This window comes from Suncus etruscus, chromosome 7 (genome assembly GCF_024139225.1).
Source record: "Suncus etruscus isolate mSunEtr1 chromosome 7, mSunEtr1.pri.cur, whole genome shotgun sequence".
In the NCBI taxonomy this organism is placed as follows: Eukaryota; Metazoa; Chordata; class Mammalia; order Eulipotyphla; family Soricidae; genus Suncus; species Suncus etruscus.
In genome coordinates, this window is record NC_064854.1 from 95,684,808 (window position 1) to 95,707,740 (window position 22,933).

A 22,933-nucleotide genomic window follows, 5' to 3' on the forward strand; every position below is an offset into this window, starting at 1 on the left:
TGAGAGAGAAGCTGAGATACATATCTTGTATTCTAGAGGGAACACAGACTTGAAAGAGTACACCTGTCTTTTTTATTTTTCTATTTGTAAACCAGTACTGATATATTTTTAAAATGTGGACAAAATGTTCATAGAAAATATTCATAAGAAATGAAATATTTTACTCTTTGTCTTTAACTGAAGTTAATTTACCATTCCTATTTTATCATAAAAAATAATAGCTTTTGTCCTTAGCTAAAGTTATCTTATTCTACTTTCTATTTTATACATTAAAAATATTGGGCTTTGGGGCCGGAGAGATAGCATGAAGGTAAGGCGTTTGCCTTGGATGCAGGACGGTGGTTCGAATCCCGGTATTCCATGTGGTCCCCTGAGCCTGCCAGGAGCAATTTCTGAGCATAGAGACAGGAGTGCTGGGCTTTTTTCTTTTCTTTTTTTTTTGGGGGGGGGGTTGGCCACACCCGTTTGATGCTCAGGGGTTACTCCTGGGTAAGCGCTCAGAAATTGCCCCTGGAGTTTTAAGAAAAATAAAAGTCATTTTTGCAACAATCCTTAGAGACAATGAGAGGAGGGCTTCACTTCATGAAGCTCACCACAAAGAGTGGTGAGTGCAGTTATAGAAATAACTATATTGAGAACTACCATAACCATGTGAATGAATGAGGGAACTGGAAAGCCTGTCTAGAGTACAGGAGGTGGGTGGGGTAGGATGGAGGGAGATTTGGGACATTGGTGGTGGGAATGTTGCACTGTGAAGGGGGGTGTTCTTTACATGACTGAAACCTAATCACAATCATATTTGTAATCAAGATGTTTAAATAATCGCTTCTCGGCCTTTTGGCTAAGATCAAGTGTAGTATCTGTTCTTATCAGTTTAATATCTGATACGTCGTCTATCCGACGACAATATATTAAATGGATTTTTGGCACTAGGAACTGGAATAGGAGCTTGCTCCGTCCATTCCACGCATCGACCTGGTATTGCAGTACCTCCAGGACCGGTGCACACACACAAAAAAAAAAAAAAAAAAAGATGTTTAAATAAGGAAAAAAAAAACCAAAAATAAGAGAATAAAACAGATATTTGTAGAAAAAAAAAATTGCCCCTGGCTTGGGGGACCATATGGGACATTGGGGGATTGAAAAGTGCTCCTTCCTTGGCTAGCCCTTGCAAGGTGAGCCCCAGGCTTTTTTCTTAATACCTCCCATTTTGGTTTTTTTGTTTGTTTGTTTTTGGGTCACACCCAGCAGTGCTCCGGGGTTAATCCTGGCTCCACACTCAGAAATCGCTCCTGGCAGGCACGGGGAACCATACCGGATGCTGGGATTTGAACCAATGACCTTCTGCATGAAAGGCAAACGCCTTACCTTTATGCTATCTCTTTGGCCCCTTCTTCATGCTATCTCTCCAGCCCCTAGTTTTAAAGCTTACTTTACTTAATAAGATTTTTAAAAATAGGGCCGGGAAGGTGGCGCTAGAGGTAAGGTGTCTGCCTTACAAGCGCTAGCCAAGGAACGGACCGCGGTTCGATTCCCCGGCGTCCCATATGGTCCCCCCCAAGCCAGGGGCGATTTCTGAGCACATAGCCAGGAGTAACCCCTGAGCATCAAACGGGTGTGGCCCAAAAACCAAAAAAAAAAAAAAAAAAGATTTTTAAAAATAATAAATTTAGGCTTTAAAAAGGTAGTAAATCAGAGGTTAGAGAGACAGTGTAGCAGGTAATGGCTTTGCCTTGCACTCATCCAACCAGGTTTGATCCCAGCACTTTATATGGTCTCTGGGCCTGCCAGGATTGATACCTGAGCAGAGAGAGGAATAAACTCTGAGCACTACTGATTGTGGCCCCAAAACAAAAACAAAAGTAAGTGATATTGCCAGTGTAGTCACTGCCACTGAAAAAATCTAAAAGCACATGGGATATTCACATTTGGGATACTCAACATTTCTAGAATTAGTATTATTCTAAAAACCAACTCTATAAGAAATACAGCTATCTGAAGCATGCATGCTAAGCACATCTTGAAGAAAAGCTAATTTTTTAAAATTTCTCAGGCCTCTGATATTCTACCTTTTAAAAAGGTCTTTCTCCAATATTTCTATTTTGTTCAAATGATAATTTAATATTTTTTAATTTAATATTCCTAATAAATTATTTTGCAAGACGTCAGTAATGATTTTGCAGCAAATTTAATATAATTAAAAAATTGTGATCCAATCTCAGATTAAAAAAACATTGTGTAGAGTGTTTCCCAATTCCCATTAAATTAGACAGAAATTATATTCCATAATCTGTAACAGTGTTCCCGGAGTTATAGTATCGCAGGTAAGGCACTTGTCTTCTACTTGACTGACAAAGGTTCAGTCCTTGGCACCCCATCGGCCTCCTGAGAACCTGAGTGTAGAGCAAGGAGTAATGCTTAATCATTGCCAGATGTAGTTCAAAAACAAACAACAAAAAAAAGAAATCAGAGCTCCAGCATACAAAGCATGTGCTCATCCCTTTGAGCTATTTTTCTGCTCTCCCCTTTTAACCATAAACAAAGAGTAACTTTGTTTTTATTGAAATTTCAAAGTATGTTATAGCTAAAGACAATTCTTGTTACACTTTTAATTGTAGAATGGTTTTTGGGTAATTTTGGAGAGGGGAACACACCTGGTTGTACTCAGGGTTGTAGAGTCACAGGCTGTAGAGTACTCAAGGCTTATTCTTTTCATTTTCTTTTTTGATTTTTGGATCACATCTGGCTGTGTTCAGGGATTATTCCTGGCTCTGCACTTAGGATAATAACTCCTGGCAGGCTCAGGGAACCATATGGGATGTCAGGGATCAAACTCGAGTTGGCCAGGTGCTAGGCACATGCCTTCTCTGCTGTACTATTGTTGGCTATTCTTTTTTGTTTGTTTGTTTGTGCTTAGTTTTGGTTTTTGGGCCACACAAAGCGATGTTCAAGGATTAGTCCTGGCTCTGCACTCAGGAATTATTTCTGGCAGTGCTCAGGGGACCATATAGGATATGAGGGATCAAACCTGGGTCAGCTCTGTGCAAGGCAAACACTCTTCCATTTTACCTTCCACTCCCATGGGTCTTACTTTTTTTTTTTTTTTTTGGTTTTTGGGTCACACCCAGCAGCACTTGGTTTACTCCTGGCTCCATGCTCAGAAATCGCTCCTGGCAGGCACAGAGGACCATATGGGATGCTGGGATTTGAACCAATGACCTTCTGCATGAAAGGCAAACACTTTACCTCCATGCTATCTCTTCGGGCCCCAAGGTCTTACTCTTTTTTTAAAAAAATATTTTATGATAATACCAGGCTAAACAAGTTCATAATATACTCATTTTTTCTATTAAATGTTTAAATACTAATCCTACCACCAGTATGACTTCCCTTTCATCAACTTCCCACCCACTACACTAGCTTATTTTTCCCTTGGAGGCACAAACAAATTTACTTCAAATTGTTTGTTACAACACAAGGCAAATGGAATTATAAAATTTAGATCAACATGGGCCAAATTTGAAATAATAGTTATATAACTCTCTGGTGTTACTAAAGTCAGTGTTTAAGGAATTACTGGGCTGTGGTTGGTGCTGGTTGAGTCTTCTGTGTTACTGTTTAAGCTCACTGAGGTTGGTATTTCTATATATCTTTCCCATCAGATTTCCTGTGATAATACTGGATTGACACCACTATGAAATTTTGATATATTTTGGTACTGGACAAGTGACCTTGTAGTCCAGAATCTATAGATCTGAAACAAATATGGGGAGGGCCCGGAGAGATAGCGCATCGGCTCTTGCCTTGCAAGCAGCCAATCCAGGACCAAAGGTGGTTGGTTCGAATCCCGGTGTCCCATATGGTCCCCCGTGCCTGCCAGGAGCTATTTCTGAGCAGACAGCCAGGAGTAACCCGTGAGCACCGCCGGGTGTGGCCCCAAAACCAAAAAAACCAAAACCAAAACCAAAACAAATATGGGGAGTTGGCAGTTTGATAAAGTTCAGTTGTGGAGCTGGACCATTTTTTGTTTTGTTTTTTTCGGGCCACACCCATTTGCTGCTCAGGGGTTACTCCTGGCTAAGCGCTCAGAAATTGTCCCTGGCTTGGGGGACCATATGGGACGCCATGGGATCGAACCGGGGTCCTTCCTTGGCTAGAGCTTGCAAGGCAGACACCTTACCTCTAACGCCACCTCGCAGGCCCCTGGACCATTTTTTTTCAAGTCAAGGGTGTTGAATGTTAGTGGCTGCTATGGCTTCAGGCAGAAAGGAAATTTTAGACATTCAGAAAATGCCCTAGAGGGATCAGCAGGGCTTACACTTGTCCAGGTACTCTGGCCTCACTTCTGATTAGGGATGGGAGAACCACATGCAATACTGAGAATTGAGTTTGGGTTAATGGCTAAAGTGCTTTAAAACCCTTGTCCTCTCTGGCTCAGAATGTTCTTTTCTTATAGTTTTTTTGTTTTGTTTTGTTTTTGGGCCACACCCGGTAACGCTCAGGGGTTACTCCTGGCTATGCGCTCAGAAGTCGCTCCTGGCTTGGGGGACCATATGGGACGCCAGGGGATCGAACTGTGGTTCGTCCAAGGCTAGCGCAGGCAAGGCAGGCACCTTACCTCTTGCGCCACCGCCCGGCCCCTTCTTATAGTTTTTGAGCCACACCTGGTTACTCCTGGTTCTGTGCTCAGGATTCATTCCAGGTGGGCTCAGGGGATCATATGGGATGCCAGGAATCAAAGTTGGGTGGGCTTACATACAAGGCAAATGCCCTACCCATTGTACTATCACTTCATCCCCAGAATGTTCATTTGTAATATGTATTGTTATGTCTACATATACTAATATCTTAAATAAAAATATTAGAGCAATGGTAGGAGGAATTACTGTTAGCTGAAAATTTGTCAGACATTAAAGCATTTCTGAAATTTAAGTAGAATTCACTAAACTCCCCCAAAGTACGTAGGTTTTGTGTGTAGAATATCTTGATGCTTATTTTGTCATAGTTTTGACAAAATTTTATTTTTCTGGTATTAGGACAATGATCTCATCCTTTCGAAGTATAGTTCTATGTCCGTACATAACATATTCACATTTGGTTTCATTTGTGTTTGTTTTCATTTGTGATTTCAAAATTATCCAGATTTTGAGAACCCCAGTCTTCTTTGAATCATTCTGATATTCCCAAGAATAGGAAAGTGTTTTTTAAAAAAATTATGATCATAACCATAGAAACCATGACTGTAAAAATGTCATGGTTTTATATAGAAATATTTATGTAGTTGTTTTGACCCTGAAAGTTTCTAAGACAGATTGTCATTACTGCAGCGAGAACATACAGACACCTTGCGCCACCTGAATGTGATGCTTATGTTCACTGAGTGTGTCCTGGACTTGACAGCCGTGCGGGGAGGAAACCCGGAACTGTGCACATCTGCTGTCTCCCTGTACCAGATTCAGGAAAGTGTGATTGTGGACCAAATCAGTCAGCTGAGCAAAGACTGGGGGTAGGTACTTTTTCCTTCCAGGTCCTGTAAACTTTCTGTAAGCTTGTGTCTGAATTGCAGATCTTGCAATTTCCTGAAGATCCTATCTCCTGATGAAAGCTTCAAGGGAGTACATTTCTTTAAGCTATCTTCCTGCACACTCCCACAACCCACACCATCACTACCCTTTTTTTTCTCTTCCTAATGCTGGAGATGGAACCCAAGACCTCACCCAAGAATGGTAATAGGATACTCTACCACTGATCCATATCTCCAGTTGCCTGAGCAATGCAAGAATGTGTGTGATTTCTTTCTGTTTAGAGAAAATAGCCAGAGGAATGGAGAGCATGCCTAGCATGTGTGAGGTGTAGGTTTGATCCCAGCAATACTGAGTATGGTCCTTGAGTTGAGATACCTGTGCACTACCAGGGTGTCCTAATGGCCCCCAGCATTCTCGGTCTAAGAAATACAGACCTGAACTGTACCTGAACCATCTAGACTGCACAGCAGACTGCACACTGAGTATCACTACAAGTGATCTCCCAAGTTTCCTTTAATTTTGTGCATTAAAGAATGTCAAGGAGAATAAAATATACCTAAACGGCTTCACTCTTTCCACCTCCCTTCACCCCCACTCTTTCCTTTCTGCCTTCTTTCCCTGCCCTTCCATATTTCCTTCCTTTCTTTGTAGCACCCAGTGGTGCTCAGGGAGCATATGTGGTGGACTCGGGATTATTTGGACTGCCAAGGATTTAACTATTGAACCTGGTTTGGCCATATGCAAAGCAAGCACTGTACTCACATAAAGGCTATTTCAGTGGTAACATGATGTGTAGAAGTTCTGGCATATTGATAAACAATTCTGGTTCTGTCTTCTGGGTGCAGTCGAGTGGGAGCAGCTGGTATATATATGAAAGCAGCACAGCTGCTGGCAGCATCTCTGCATCTCGCCAAAGCCCAGATCAAGTCCGGGAAAACTGAGCCCATCCACAGCTGTGAAACAAGGTATGGATGAACCAGGATAATAGGTGACTTCTAGGGTACCTGAGTTGCTTCTTTCCCATTTCATTGAGAATAAAGTTTTTGAGAGGAATCTATTATTAAATATTCTCTTGGGTTTTTATTAGTTACAGGGGCCAGAGCGATAGCACAGCAGGTAGGGTGTTTGCCTTGCACACGGCTGACCCAGGTTTGATCCCAGCATCCCAGAGCACTGCAAGAATGACCCCCTGAGCTTGCTGGGTGTGGCCCCAAAACCATAAACATTGTTTTTTATTAAGGTACTATACTTACAGTTATATTCATATTGAGTTTCAAGTATAGTGTTATTAAGTAAAGATTTTGGAGTGTTGGGGGGGGGCAATTTACTTGAGTGCTCAGGTTCAATCCTAGCTCTGTGTTCTAGGATTCCTCTAGCAGAGTTTGGAGAACCAGATAGGGGTGTTAGGGACTGAATAGCCTGTTATATAAATATTCTTAAGATGAGTATGTCTTGAAAGATGCTGAAGTTCCTGCTTTTTCCCCATGTAATTTATTCATAGTGCCTTATTCCGGTGTTTTTTTGTTCGTTTTGTTTTTTGGGCCACACCCAGTGACACTCAGGGGTTACTCCTGGCTATGAGTTCAGAAATTGCTTCTGGCTTGGTGGGCATCATGGGATGCCAGGGATCGAACTCAGGTCCGACCTGGGCAGCCCTGCATGCAAGGCAAACACCCTGTACCTATCCACATGGCCCCCCACTTAGTGCCTTATTCTCTCTTTTTTTATCTGTCTGTTTTTGTTTTTGGGTCACACCTAGTGACGCTCAGGGGTTACTTCTGGCTATGCGCTCAGAAATCGCTCCTAGCTCAGGGGACCATATGGGACACGGGATTGAACCTAGGTGATTGAACCTAGGGATTGAACCTACGAACCATGTGCAAGGCAAATGCTTTACTGCTGTACTATTGCTCTGGCCCCTGAGTTCCAGTTCTTTTAAAAAATGGTGTGAGTGGGGCCGGGAAGGTGGTGCTAGAGGTAAGGTGTCTGCCTTGCAAGCACTAGCGTAGAACGGACCACAGTTCGATCCCCCGGCGTTCCATATGGTCCCCCCAAGCCAGGAGCCATTTCTGAGCGTATAACCAGGAGTAACCCCTGAGCGTCAAATGGGTATGGCCCAAAAACCAAAAAAAAAAAAAAAAAAAAATTTGATGTGTGTGTGTGTGTGTTTCTAAGGGTTACTAGGCCTGATGATCCTGGTGATATTTGGGAGAACCATGAGGTTTTAGACATCAAACCCTTGTTCCTGAATTTGCTAGTTTACATGTTTATTCCTATCTCCATAGCCCATTTATCATTTCCTTTAATCAACTGGAAAGGTGCATTATAATTGTGACTTTATTTTGGAGAAAAATTAAAAGTAATTCATATCTCAATTCTTTTAGTTGTCAAAAATCTGAATGAAAGATATAAATACTGCATTACCATGTGCAAGAAACTTACAGAAAAGCTGAATCGCTTCTTCTCTGACAAGCAAAGATTTATTGATGAAATCAACAGTGTAACTGCAGAGAAGCTCATCTATAACTGTGCTGTAGAAATGGTAATTCATAAGGTTTAATGTTTTTGGTGCAGTGATCTTTAATAGTTAGATTGAAAACCCATTTTTTAATTTATTTTTTAAATAGAGATCCTTTCTAGGGGAGGGTTCAGGGTCACTCATGCTAGGGTCTTACAGGTTGGTGCTCAGCTAGGATCTGCCATGATTACCCAGGCAGTACTCAGGGTCGTCAGGGAAGCACCTGCAATGCTTTAGGAGTTGGTGGTATAGGGGTTGAACTTGAGGTTGGCATGTGAGGCAGGCAAATGATTCATCTGACTTTTCAGTATCTAGCTAGAGGTTCTCAAATTATTTTTGTCTACTGCTTCTTTTCAGGAAAATAAAATTAGTGCTCACCTCCACCCCCTCCCAAAATCTGCCTTTAAAGGACAAAAAGAAACTGTCCCTCAGTAGCACTTGAGACTAACACACCCTTCCTCATGCATCTTTCCAGGACATCCTGGATGATTAAGTCACCCCAAACTGGGAGGTGCTCTCACCCACTTTTGGAGACAATAATATAGATTTTGGGTTGGTTTGTTTCTGTGCCATCCCGGTGGTCCTCAGGGGACAGTACTGTACCAGGAATTGGATGTAGGGCTTCTTCTGCCTGCAAAAAACTGTTGTCCAGCCCTTTGAGCTATCCACCTAATCCTCATTATTTTTTTAAAGATGAAAGAGCCTATTCTCAAGTTCTCAAGTACTAATATTAACTGTTAGTAAAAAAAATTTAATGATCAGTTCCATATTTGACAAAAAAATATTATGGTTCTTAAGACAGACTGGTAGTCATGACTTACCTTTTAATATATTTTACATTTAAAATTTTTGTGGGTTTTTTTTTTCAAAATATTCTACCTTTTAAAGTATTTTGGCATGAGAGGGGATGGAAAGATAATACAGCAGGTATTGCCTTGCATGCAGCCAACTCTGGTTCAATGCCCAACACTTCAGCATAGCCAGAAGTAAATCTTAAGCACTGCTGTGTGACCCAAAAAAGCAAAACAAAAAACTGCAATTTTGGCTTGATAAAGACATTTGAAAAAGTACTGTTGTATTAAAACAACTTGTGTGCTCAGATTTCCACTTGAATATAAAGTAAAGTGAAATCTACTTTTTTAGTTGTTATACTTTGGAAATAATTTGTTTTTGTTTCCTGAGGAAGAAATTACACTGAAGTATAGACGAAAGTAAGAGATGATTAAGTAAATATTAATGGGAGACTAATAACTATTTTACCAATCAGTTTTCATGAGAGCCTCATGAAAATAATTTGGAAAGATAAACAATTACCAAGAGTTGCTGGACGTGGTGGTGGGCACCTATAGTCCCAGCTACTTGGGAGACTGAGGCCGGAGGATCGATTGAGTCCAGGAATTCTGGGCTGTTTGTTGTGTCCTATGCCGATCGGGTGTCCACACTAAGTTCGGAATCAACATGGTGACACCCCCCGCTCCCCCGCCTCGGGAACAGGGGACCACCAGGTTGCTTAAGGAGGGTTGAACTGGCCCAGGTCCGAAACTGAGCAGGTCAACAATTACCAAGAATGATATGTATTTATTTGTTCTAAACTTTTGATATAAATCATAAGCATTATACACTATACTGAATTAAAATACTATATGATTTTTTTAGTGGTGCCAGGAGTCAAACCTAGGCCCACACTATAAAAATAGTTATGGGGGTGGGGGCTGGAGAGATAGCATAAAGGTAAGGCATTTGCCTTTCATGCAGAAGATCGTTGGTTCGAATCCCATCATTCCATATGGTCCCCCTGAGCCTGCCAGGAGTGATTTCTGAGCGTGGAGCCAGGAGTAACCCCTGAGCACTGCCAGGTGTGACCCAAAAACCAATATATAATTATTGGGGTTGGGGTGAGGGGTGCTTTGGGCCATATCTAGCAGGGCTCAGGAGTAACCTCAGTTCTCAGGGACCAGTACTGGTGATTCAAACCAGGATAGGCAACATGCAAGACAAGTGCCTTACCTCCTGTACTATCTAGCCAAATAAAGATAATATTTCTAAAATAATTCTTGTTAGGGAAATATCCTATCATAAGATTTAATGATGTCCCTTTCTTTTCTAGTAAAATCATATAACATTAATAAATTCTACCTTTTGCCTAAACTGCTAGCAGGATTGAAGACAGTAGAACTTCATTCAGTTTATTTTTTTTCTTTTCATGATTCTCATTATCTGTAGTTTAATTTATCTCATTAAAAGTACCTTTTAGGGGCCGGGCGGTGGCGCTGGAGGTAAGGTGCCTGCCTTGCCTGCGCTAGTCTAGGACGGACCGCGGTTCGATCCCCCGGCGTCCCATATGGTCCCCCAAGAAGCCAGGAGCAACTTCTGAGCGCATAGCCAGGAGTAACCCCTGAGCGTCACAGGGTGTGGCCCAAAAACCAAAAAAAAAAAAAAAAAAAAAAAAGCACCTTTTAAAGCGCATATTGACAAGTTAGGATACTGAGTTATTGAAAACGTGGCAGTTAATGATTTAATCTACTAGGCAGACTCCTCATGCTCTTAGAACCCTGTGAGTATTATTTTCATCCCTCCTAGAAAGCTCCCCATCTACTTTTTCTTGCTTTGCCTTGCTTTTCACTTCTTTAATACCTAGCCAAAGTATCCCTTCTTGAAGGATACTTTCCTGGTCTTTTTTGTTTCCACAATAGGTTACATTTATCTCATTAGCATACCAGCATTTAGGGCTTCTTCCTATAATCCATATCCCTTGGGAGCAGAATGGCATGTTTTCAGGCCTTTGTCTCCCTCTATTCTGTGACCCTTTTCTTTTTTGTTTGCTCAGTGCCTGGCACTCGGAGATGCTTAGTCAGCATCTATAATTACATCTGGAAATTCTCCAGCTAAGGGGGAAAAAAGCCAACAAGTTATTTTTAAGGTCATATGACTAATTTGTTGTTATAGTATCGGCTTTAATTAAATGCTGATACTTTAATATGAGAGCATATGTTTAAAAATAAAAAAATTAAATTAGTTTAACATTAGTGAAGCCATAAAAGATCCATTTTATAAATATAAAGTTTTTGAATCATAAAACTAAATATAAATTTGAAGATATATTAAGGATATAATTTTATTATGAAACTCCTTAGTATTGTTTATTCTGATGGATTTTTATATTTCAGTTTTACAGTTACATAGATTACTTCCATCAAAACCTGTTAATTTTAGGTAGATTGCATTTAAAGTTGCATGCTCAAATAGATCTTTATTTTCTTGGAAAAATTGAGAACCTTGTGATTTTTTTTTTAAAAACTATCCAGGTTCAGTCTGCAGCCCTAGATGAGATGTTTCAGCAAACTGAAGATATTGTTTATCGCTATCATAAGGCAGCCCTTCTTTTGGAAGGCCTAACTAAGATTCTCCAGGACCCTGTGGATATTGAAAATGTACATAAATGTAAGCTGATTTGAAAAATAGTGCACATATTGATTACAGTTAAGTTGTCTCCTACAATTTAGAGTTTTGAATCATACTGCCTGGGCTTGAACCTTAACTTTTCCAGCCTTGAGTAAGTCATTTACCCTTTCTTTAGTCCCAGTTTCTTTCTCTAAGCTATGGGGATAGTGCTGGAGTTATGGTCCAGTAGGTAAGGCGCTTGTCTTGCACACAGCCAACCCATGCAAGGTTCCAGCACCTCATATTGTCCCCCTGAGCTCTGCTGGTGTGATTCCTGAGCACAGAGCCAAAAATTAGCCCTGAGTATTGTCAGGTGTGGCCCCAAAACCAAATAAAATAAAATGTGGGAGAACATTATCTTCCTTGCAAATTTGTGATAATGACTATAAAGTACATCATCACATAAGCTTTGGTGTAGATAACAGAGTGGAGAAAGGATAGCAAGATGATAATTAAACTGAACAAATATAAGCTTAGAGATCTTATTTTTTAAAATTTTGGAGTTTCATTGGCCACATCCAGCATTGTTCAGGTATTATTCCTGGCTGTGCTCAGGGGACCATATGGGATGCTGGGGATCAAACGCAGGTTGTTTTCATTTTTGCAAGGAAGTTTTCTATTCACTATATGATCTTTTTGGCCCTTGTTTTTACTTTGGGTGTTTGTAGTCTTCCTACATTCTGAATAGTCTAAAGGGGGTAGGCAGTCCTAAAATTATTTAGGTATGGCCACAGTAGTTATTAAAACCATATTCTTTTGAGGGAACAGATGGGGTACCATACACTAGGCACAGTGCTTGGAGTCCTTCTAGAGCCAGGAATTGAACCCTGGATCCTATGTGCAGATTATATACTCCAGCTCTGAGCATCACCCTGACCTTAAAAGTATCTTTTTTACTTGACATGTTGATATATTATCACTGTGCAGCACAAAACTAAGAATTTAAACAGTTACTAAGCAGGGAGAAAAACAGGTTTAACTTTTTAACTTTAGATCAAAGGTAAAATAGGATATAGTTACTGATATTTTTCATTTTTTCTCGGTTTTGAAGATGTCTTTGTTATCAAAATTATTTGTCATTTTATTTCTAGATAAGTCTAGTATTGAAAGAAGATTATCAGCCCTCTGCTACAGCACCTCCTCAGCTATGTGAGCAGCAGCAGGTGTGTCCCAGGAACCATTGGTAGAATGAGAGGTGATATGTTTGGAAATACAACTTGGAGTCTTTCATCCTATTGCCAAAAAAATGGCAGTTTCTTCACTGATGACTACCAAAGAAAAAGCAGTGATTTAAGAAAAAAAAAAATCCCCAAACTACATATACATAGTGGGAGCCTGCCTTATTGGAGAAGTTACCCCTCCCCTTATTCTTTATAGAAGCCAAAATAAGAGTTTTCCACTTGTCTTTCAGTTTGAACTTGGTAAATATCTATATCGTAAAACTAGAACTATCAATACAATTATTCCTAAGTATAGTTAAGAATGAAGCAAAGTGACTCACCAGAGCATGTTTCTACATGTTTGTTGAAGGTTAAAAAAAAAAAAAAAAACTCTCATCTAGGCAGTTTAACATTTGGAGTAATTTTTTCTAATTCTGAGCACACACCTTAAGCAGCTCAGGAAGAAATTAGCTTAAGAAGTGGAAGGTGACTCTTGGAAGAAATTGTGAAATCTTCGATTTGATCAGAAATGGACACAGATTAATCTTCCAAAATCTTTCATATTGCACTAATTTATTAAAACAACTGTGTATTGGATTTTGCAACTTAATACTAACTGAGGCACAATGGACTTGTTTCAAATATTTTACTTGATTACATACGTATATCCTTTCCAGAATTCACATATAATCTCTAGTGGACTTTTAAATGGTAAAATCTTGTGTTTATGTGACCTTTTCATTTTTTTTAACCTGTTCATATCTACCTACAGATTTTCTCAGTGATATGTTGAATTGCTTGTTGTTTGATTTTGGTTGCATTTTTATTGTGCATGCAGAATGTGCATTGATGCCTGTGACTTCTAGGTTTATTAAAGACTAGGTTTATTTGGGCAGTATTAGAAAGAATATTAATCAAGAGATAAACTCAAGAATTTTATAAGGTCCAAAACAAAGTTGGTGATGGTTTGTTAGTGATGTGAAGTTTCTACATGAAAGTGAAAATGAAGTTTGTTTCCTCCTAGGGAAATAGGCAGCCCACTCTAGCCTATTGTGTATTTCATAATTCTGACAGTTGACCAAATAGCAAGCTAGTCATGGAGAATGCAGGCAGTTGTCATCCCTCCAGAAATAGTATCTTTATTACATACTATTTGGTTTCTTTTACTTACCTGCTTGAATACTTGAATAAACCATTCCCCAGTTTTATTTTTTAACTTTATCCTCTTAGAGAAATATATAATCTGAACTCTGACAAATTGCACAGAAACTTGTTGACAGTAATCTAATTTTAGTCTACTTAATGATACAAACAAAATGTTTTCCTTTACTTTGACAAAATAATGTAATTTTTACCTTATTTATCTGTATGAAATTTTAGCAATTAATTTGAACATTTATTTATATAATGTTTGTAATTTTAGGTCTTTAATACAGTGTTTCTACCTCTCATTTGTAACTTGCATGCATTATTCTTGAAACTAGTAAAACTCACCAACTTGTTGTTTAATAATAGCTTTTTTATTATTGCCTGTACAGATGTATATTAAGGTAAAATAAAACTGACAAAGTGTTTTTAGGGTGAAGCTGGGTCCATATTAAGTGGTTTGTCAAACCAGATCCTTCCTCAACTGAGTTTGAAGGCATGGCCATTAAAACCCTTTTTTCTACCCCAGGGATTTAGATTCTTGGTGACTGTCATGCAGACTGCCAGGAATATAGATTGTAGTGATGATTCCTGCCCTTCTAGATAAGGGTTATAAGCACTGTTGTTATTAAATCTTTCTGGGTTTTATTTGTGCGGTTTTTTTACTCAAGTTCACAGGGCAGTTTCATTTATAAGTTCTCTCAGTAGCCTCTATTTTATCTCAGTTGGTTCACTGAGGGGATAAGTTCCTTGTACCCCCCTTTCCCCACAACCTTGAGACAGGTTGCTTACAGTTGTAAAGTGATTGATCTGAAATCAGGTAACTAGACAAGTGGTGACACCATGCTTTGTGACTTCTACATTAATTTTTCTTTTTCATAATTAAAGTCTGTTGTGGATGGTTGATGACATACTGTAAATTTATGAATTCTGATTATACTTTGATTATCAAGGCCAATTGTTTAAGAGGCTTTTTTGCCTTGATTGTAGCAATAATAAACAAATGCTTTATGTTTCTACAAGTTTTTTTTTTAATTTTGTATTTGTTTCATAAGATGAAAATGTCCACTTGGGCTGACACTTTTATTCAAGCCATAGTCTACAGTTATTGGCTTGCGACTGTTAGTAGAGGTGAATTTCCTAATTGGCTATATCTGCTAAACTGTTCTTCATAATGCCTGTATTTGAATGCTCCTCCAGAGAAATATCAGAGCAGGCTTAGCTTTGCCCTTCCTAGGTTGAAGAGAGAAACATGAATAGAGATTGATATTAGGGCTAAATGGCCTTAGTGCCCTCCATAGGGTATTAAGAATGAGATTGAGCATAGTGCTCATAAAGCCATTGACTCAGGCACCTGAAAAAAATCCTTGAGGTAATAGAAGTGATGTGAGAGCAGAGGCCTTGAAGGAATACTAGTCCCTCATTACAGTTTGTGTAAGCATTTTTAAATCATCCTGAAATAAACAAGGTTGTATTACTCTGGGACAATTGCCTATTGACATTTACTAATGTTGGTTTTGATTTTTGTATTTTGGTTATACCTGCACCTGGTGGTCCTTGGGGGGAAACTCCTGGCTCATTTCTTAGAGGGGTCACTCCTGCTGGTTCTTGGAGATCAAATGTGGGCCTCCCAAATGCAAAACATACATTGTGACTCTGGGATGTTTCCCCGGGCTGTACTGGCATATTAGTCAGTAGATCACTACTATTAAATTATTTAATGTCATCCTTCCACAGATAGGTACATCTCAGTACCACCTATACCACGTCTAGCTAGCCTTGAGGCAATTTATTTTTGGATCCTGATCCTTGAATCTATAGCCATGGAAGCTCTAGGACCTACTCAAATCTATTTTGTCACAGCGCTTGTGAGAATACTCTCTTTGAGAGAGAAATCAAGATAACCTTTTGTCCACCTGAATTAGAGCAGACAGTATGAGAATTATTCACCTAGAAAAGCATTGATAGACAGAAAACTGACCATCAAAACTCAGCTTTGATGGAAGAAGCATGGTCCCACAGGTGAAAGAATCCCTGTGAGTCAGTAACCTAACTAAAAAGGGAGAGGAACAGATGCTGAGTGCCTGCTACCTGCAGGTAGCATGGCCTCTTAGGAGTGACTGGAGAGCAGGCAGCACATGGTCTCAATGAAGCCTCATCTGCTCTGTGCAGGCAAAGGCAACTTGGAGATACCTCCCTTTTACAGAGGGCCACCCAGCCCAGGTTATAATGCATCACGAAGGCCTATTTTACCTCCTGGGAGTGAATCTGAGCTAGGAAACTTTAGAGCGGGGCTCTCAAACTCAATTTACCTAGGGGCCGCAGGAGGCAAAGTCGGGGTGAGGCAGGGCTGCATAAGGGATTTCACACACAAAAAAAAGTCCTCAGACATCATTATTAACAGTTTAAATTATTTCTTCTGAACATGAATAGAACATTGAGTGAAGCTCATGAACAGTTCTTCTGAACATGGCATCTTTTGCCTAATCCTTGCTGCCAGAGACTTGACAGCACTTCTTCTCACAAATCTGAACCACATTTGACTTTAGAGAGGAAGCATTTGAAACCCTCAGTATGGCTTGAAGATGATCATCATTAAGTCTAGACCTGTACTTTGACTTATTGAAGTTCAATGTGGAGAATAACTTTTCACACAAATATGTGCTCCCAAAAAGGCACATGGTGCGCTTGAACATTCGGGAAAGTTCAGGGAAGCTGGGGGGCAATTCTCTCAAAAATTGCCCATGCATGTCTGCTTTTCCACTAATCTCCCTGAACTTGGCTTTGAGATCAGAGTTGCATTGCAGGTCAATGAGCTCCATTTGAAGCACAGGAGGGGCATTTTGCACATCAAAGGAAAAGGGGTCCACTAAAATTTGGAAAGTGGCTCTGTGCTTTTTGAAGTCTGCAAATCTGTGATCAAATTCCTTCTTTAGCTTAAAAATAGCATCAATATATTTCTCACCACTGAATGGTATGCCTGCACCCACAAGTTCCTTGCATGCTGGGAAATGGCAAAGGTTTGTCTGAGAGCTGGGATTTCCATAACACAAGTTTTGTGGAGAATGCTCTCATGTTGTCATAGGCAGCACTGATAAGCTGCCCTGGGCCTTGTAACATCTTGTTTAGTACATTCAGCTTATGTGTGATGTCAACAAGAAAAGCTAAGTCCATGAGCCATTTGATCAGTCAACTCAGAAACAGCATTCCCATCCTTCTCCATAAAGGCTTTTACTTCTCTCAACTCAAAATAATCTTTTCAGAACATTTCCCCTGCTGAGCCAACGTACCTTGGTAAAATAGAGCACATCTCCATATTCTGACTCCATTTCCTCTAAAAAAAAGCACGGAACCTCCTGTGCTTTAAGCCCCTGGATCTGATTTGGTTGATGCATTTCACAACAACAGACATCACATTGTCACACGGCAGGCATTTACTGCAAAGGGCCTGCTGATGGATAATGCAGTGAAGAGCAATGGCCTTCTCTTCACCCTCCTCAAGTTTTTTTTGAACAAGTGCCACCAGTCCATTTTTCCTCCCTGTCATCTATGGCGCTCCATCGGTTGTTATTCCAACAAACCTCTTCCATGACAAACCTGCATTCTCAATGGCATCACACAGATGCCGAAATATCTCATTAGCGGTGGTCTGGCCATGCATTGGAATTATTGTGAGCAGCTCCTCTGTCAATTCAAAATTGCAATTAATACCACGGACATAAATTGTGAGCTGCACAGGTCTGTTATATCTGTGCCTTCGCCAAGAGCAACTGAGTATGCATCAAAACATTTGGCTTTCTCACACAGTTGATGATAAACGTCACTTGACATGTCAGAAATGCACTCTGCCATAGTGTTGGCAGAAAAGCTGATTTTGCTAAACTGACCTTTCTTTTCTGGACAGATAATACTTGCAGCCTGTAACGTGCATTTTTTTTTTTTGTGGTTTTTTTTTTTTTTTTTGGGTCACACCCGGCAGTGCTCAGGGGTTACTCCTGGCTCCATGCTCAGAAATTGCTCCTGGCAGGCACGGGGGACCATATGGGACGCTGGGATTTGAACCGATGACCTCTTGCATGAAAGGCAAACGCCTTACCTCCATGCTATCTCTCCAGCCCCACGTGCATTTTTTTTTAAACAAACTCTCCTTCTGTGAATCGTTTCCCTGCCTTAGCAATCATCTCACTAACCATGTAACTAGCTTTGACTGATGCAACATTCTCTTTGGTTGCTTTCTTGAAGAAATCTTGTTGCCTCATTATTAAATTATTATTATTATTATTAAATTATTAAATTAAAGCATTATTAAAATGCTTTAAGACTGCAACCCGCTTGGCTCTCTCATTTCTTCTCATTGCTTTCTTGAAGAAATCTTGTTGCCTCATTATTAAATTATTATTATTATTATTAAATTATTAAATTAAAGCATTATTAAAATGCTTTAAGACTGCAACCCGCTTGGCTCTCTCATTTCCTTAATATTTTGCACATTCCTCAGCATGTTTAGTTGAATAATGGCATTTCAAGTTGTATTCTTTGTGCACTGCAACTTTCTCTGAGCAAATAAGACATGTGGGGATGCCCCTGTGCTCAACAAAGAAATACTCTCCCACTTTTCCTGAAATTGTCCGTGCTCGTCATCAATCTTTCTCTTCACTGCAGGCTTTGACGAAGTCATGATGAAGGTATGACAAAATCTAATTCTGTAATAAACTTCTCTCTCTTAGGCCTCCGATAATGCAAGGGACAGCGGGCAGGAGCAGCGAAAATGATGTCTGCGCTAGGTGCGAAGTATTTGCGATTATTCGCTTAAAATCACATAAGAAAAAAAATAGCAAAAAATCGCATTAAATATTTGCATACCCCAAACGGAACTGCTCGGGGTATGCGGATGTTTAATGCAATTTTTTCTTACTAATGTGATTTTTATTGCGATTATTCGGTAAGTGAATAATCGCCAATACTGTGATATTTGAAGGCCGGCTGTGGGCCACAAAATGTTGTACGGAGGGCCACAAAGGGCCGTGGGCCGCAAGTTTGAGACCCCTGCTTTAGAAGGACTGAGCATTTTTGCTAACTGCCCTGTTCCCAGATGTCCAGGCTCCCCTGAGTCCACACCTGTGCTGGTGTGAGGTGGGCTCTCCTAGCAAAACCCCCCCTGGGTTTTTTACTTTGCACTTTTTATGCTGAGCTCCCTCCTACTTTGTGACCACCCTGCTCTTTGAGACTTTGTTTCCTTCACTTACTGAGAACTTACTGGATAAGGTGGTACTCTGTAGCTATGTCTCTGAGAACAAAGATTGTAGAGCAATAATGGGAATGGGAAATAAACAAGTTATTAAATGTGAAATTCTTGATGCTGACACTTCAGTTTGTGTTAAGCCAAATTCACCTCCCAAGTGTGACCCACTGATAGTACGTACAACATGTTACCCCCAAACCTCAGTAATATTGGCTGCTCTATTTGTTGGTTTGTAGCTCCTTACTATTTTATTTTGAGAGGGGTGAAGAATAATTTGTGTTTGGCTACAAGTGGAAGCAGAGGTAAACAAATAGGATAACATCAAACTGAGAAGCTTCTGCACTCCAAAGGAAACAGCAACTAGGGTAAAAAGTTCACCTATGGAATGGGAAAAACTTTTAACTCAATACCCATCAGTTATAATATCTAAGATAAACAAGGTACTGACAGAACTTAACAAGAAAAAAATCTAACCCCATCAAAAATCAGGAGAATAGGGGCCGGCGTGGTGGTGCTAGAGGTAAGGTGTCTGCCTTGCCAGCGCTAGCCTACAACGGACCATGGTTTGATCCCCCGGGTTCCATATGATCCCCCAAGCCAGGAGCGACTTCTGAGCGCATAGCCAGGAGTAACCCCTGAGCATCACCGGGTGTGGCCCAATAACCAAATAAATAAATAAATAAAAATGGGGAGAATAAATGAAGAGACATTTCCTCAAAGAAGAAATACAAATGGCCAGAAGGCACATGAAAAAATGCTTTACACCACTACTCATCAGGGAGATGCAAATCAAAACAATGAGGTACCATCTCAGGCCACAGAGACTGGCACACATCACAACAAACAAGAACAGTCAGTGCTGGCGGGGATGTGGGGAGAAAGGAACTCTCATTCACTGTTGGGAATGCTGTCTAGTCCAGCCTTTCTAGAAAACAATATGGAGATTACTTAAAAAAACTGGAAATTGAGTTCCCGTATAATACAGCAATAACATTATTAGAGATATATCCCAAGACCACAAAAACAATAAAATAATACCCTTTGCACTCCTATGTTCATGGCAGCACTTTACAATAGCCAACATCTAGAAATAACCCAGATGCCCAACAACAGATGAGTGGCTAAAGAAAGTGTGGTACCACTAAGAAATGTTATAATGTATATCTGGAGACTTGAGGGACAAAGTAATTGTACATGGGTTCTGTTTTATTTCTTGTTAATGTTCCTTGACTTTATGTTCAAAATTAAGGTGTCAGCAAGGGGATTTCTTATGAGAACTCTGTTTATTGGTGATTGTCCTTCCACGGTAACTTTACCTTGTCCTCTTTCTTTGCATAATTGTTCTCATAAATAAAATTAAAAAAAAAAAAGAAACTGGTACATCTATACAATGGAATTCTATGCAGCTGTTAGAAAAAAAATGTCACGAAATTTGCCTGTACATGGATGGGTATGGAGACTATTATGTTGAGTGAAATAAGAGAGACTGATAAACAGAATAGTCTCACTTATCTGTGGTATTTAAGAAAAATAAAAGACAGTATAGTAATAATACCCAAAGATAATAGAGATAAGGGCTAGAAGGACCAGCTCCTGATATGAAGCTTACCACAAAGAGTAGTGAGTGCAGTTAGAGAAATTACTACAGTAATAACTACTACAACAGTGATAGAAATATAACACCTGTCTCAAATACAGGCAGGGGCTAGGGAAGGAGGGAAATGGGGAACATTGGTGGTGAGAAAGTTATACTGGTGAAGGGAATATGTGCATTTATGAATATGTTTGTAACCATGGTGCTTAAATTATTTAAAAATATATCAACAGTTGGGCCGAAGAGAGATGGCACAGCGTTCGGGCATTTTTGCCTTGCATGCAATTAATCTCCCCCACTACATGAACCAAACAACACCCCATCTTCGGACCCTAGTACTGAACCACCAACAAGGTTAGCTGGGTTTTGCCAGAAGTGGCCCCCAGATCTCCTGAGTACTGTTTGGGAGCCCCCAAGAAAGAGATTTGGAAACTCTGCGGCCTGATTTTTTTTTTTTGTTTGTTTGTTTCATTTAGGGCATATTGAAACATTTTTCGGGATATACTTGGCATATAAGACGACCCCCGATTTTCAGTTGGCCTTTTTTTTTTTGTTTCAAAAATCGTCTTATATGCCAGAAAATACAGTATATTAAACTCCAGGGGCCGGAGCGATAGCACAGCATTAAGGCATTTGCCTGGCACACAACCAACACAGGATGGACTCAGGTTAAAAATCCTGGCATCCCATATGTTCCCCTGAGCCTGCCAGAAGCGACATCTGAGCACACAGAGCCAGGAGTAACTCCTGAGTGCCTCCGGGTATAACCCCAAAACCAAAATAAATAAACTCAAGTTTATATAGGTGTTTGATTGACGTACTTTGCAGTGCTAACTGTTTATTTTTACCTTGCCAATGTGACTAAGCAGTGGAGTAATTGGTCTAGTCCTTGCTAACCCCCAATTAGGTTTGCAAAGGATTTCCCCTTAGGCCGTCACCCTGCCCTGGAATTAGTTCCTCTGTTGATACAGACCCCTTCCCAAGACTAAAAGTGAACTTAAGAATTCTCCTAAGGATCAAAATACAGGTAGCATTATAGAATGCCTTGTTGAGGGTAGAAGATCAGCTTACAGTTACTTGTGGAAACTCAAAATATTCTGAACATGAAGTGGGCAGGGGGAATTTTTAATTTTGTACTGAATTAGGTACTCTGGGCTTCATTTGCCCTGTCTGTAAAGTGTAGATGATAATTGAACTTGAATCTCAAGTTTATTGTGAAGATAAAATGAAGTAGTTCATGGGATATACTGATTCCTGATGGGTAGGTGTCTGCAGCAATGGCCTCATGGTGAGAGTCCAAAACCTTCACTTGACACTGGCTGGAGGTCTATCTACTTGTCACTGGACACCTCTGTTGGTCACAGAGATTGCTTTTATCAGTCATGTACTGCTCTCTTTTTGTCACTTCTTAGGGGATATGAATCTTCTTTTACACTAAAAATGTGCTAAAATAACTGCAGGACAAACCAGAGGATGAGCAAAGTATATGAAGAATATGGATATATTTATACAATGGGTATTTATTAAAGAAACAACTTAATGGTAAAGCCTACCCTTTAAATGAACATAAAAATACTGTTCTGGGGCCGGAGAGATAGCATGGAGGTAAGGCGTTTGCCTTTCATGCAGGAGGTCATCAGTTCTAATCCCGGCGCCCCATATGGTCCCCTGTGCCTGCCAGGAGCAATTTCTGAGCCTGGAGCCAGAAATAACCCCTGAGCACTGCCGGGTGTGACCCAAAAACCACACACAAAAAAAAAAATACTGTTCTGTTTGCTTAGAGGTCACACCTCTAAGCTCAGGGCTTGCTTCTGGCTCTGTACTTGGGGTCCACTCCTGGTGGATTTCCGGAATCATAAGGGGAATTAAACCCAGATTGGGCAGGTGTAAGAACAGTATCCACTGCTGTACTATCTCTCCAATCCCTAAATGGAAAATTAATTTTGTCTCTGAGAACCAAGAGATGTTTCATAAATAGTCAGTTTTGCTATTATACTTCGAAATGCTGTCTAGACAGTGAATATGGCTGTGTTTATGTACAGAGCCAATAAAACTTTATACAAGTGAAACTTGTATTTTTATTCATTTTCATGTGTCATGAAATATTATTTATCATGTTTTCAGACATTAAAAATGTAAAGACCATTCTTTTTTTTTTTTTTTTTTGGGCCACACCTGGCGGTGCTCAGGGGTTACTCCTGGCTGTCTGCTCAGAAATAGCTCCTGGCAGGCACGGGGGACCCTATGGGACACCGGGATTCGAACCAACCACCTTTGGTCCTGGATCGGCTGCTTGCAAGGCAAACG

The 22,933-nt window shown here is 40.2% G+C and overlaps 1 protein-coding gene and 1 non-coding gene across 2 annotated transcripts in view; both read left to right on the forward strand.

Annotated features, from left to right (window-relative positions):
• Positions 1–14,229, forward strand: part of ULK2 (unc-51 like autophagy activating kinase 2) — a 96,145-nt gene extending 81,916 nt beyond the window's left edge. Inside the window, 6 exon segments of the mRNA XM_049776826.1 lie at positions 5,328–5,506; positions 6,371–6,455; positions 6,457–6,490; positions 7,910–8,067; positions 11,349–11,484; positions 12,576–14,229. Coding sequence (XP_049632783.1) covers positions 5,328–5,506; positions 6,371–6,455; positions 6,457–6,490; positions 7,910–8,067; positions 11,349–11,484; positions 12,576–12,637 — 654 coding nt within the window. The 3' untranslated portion in view covers positions 12,638–14,229.
• LOC126014903 (U2 spliceosomal RNA) lies at positions 822–1,012 on the forward strand. The gene has a single exon (XR_007497852.1). It is a non-coding gene; the product is annotated as a U2 spliceosomal RNA (small nuclear RNA).
• Positions 14,230–22,933: the final 8,704 nt, after the last annotated feature.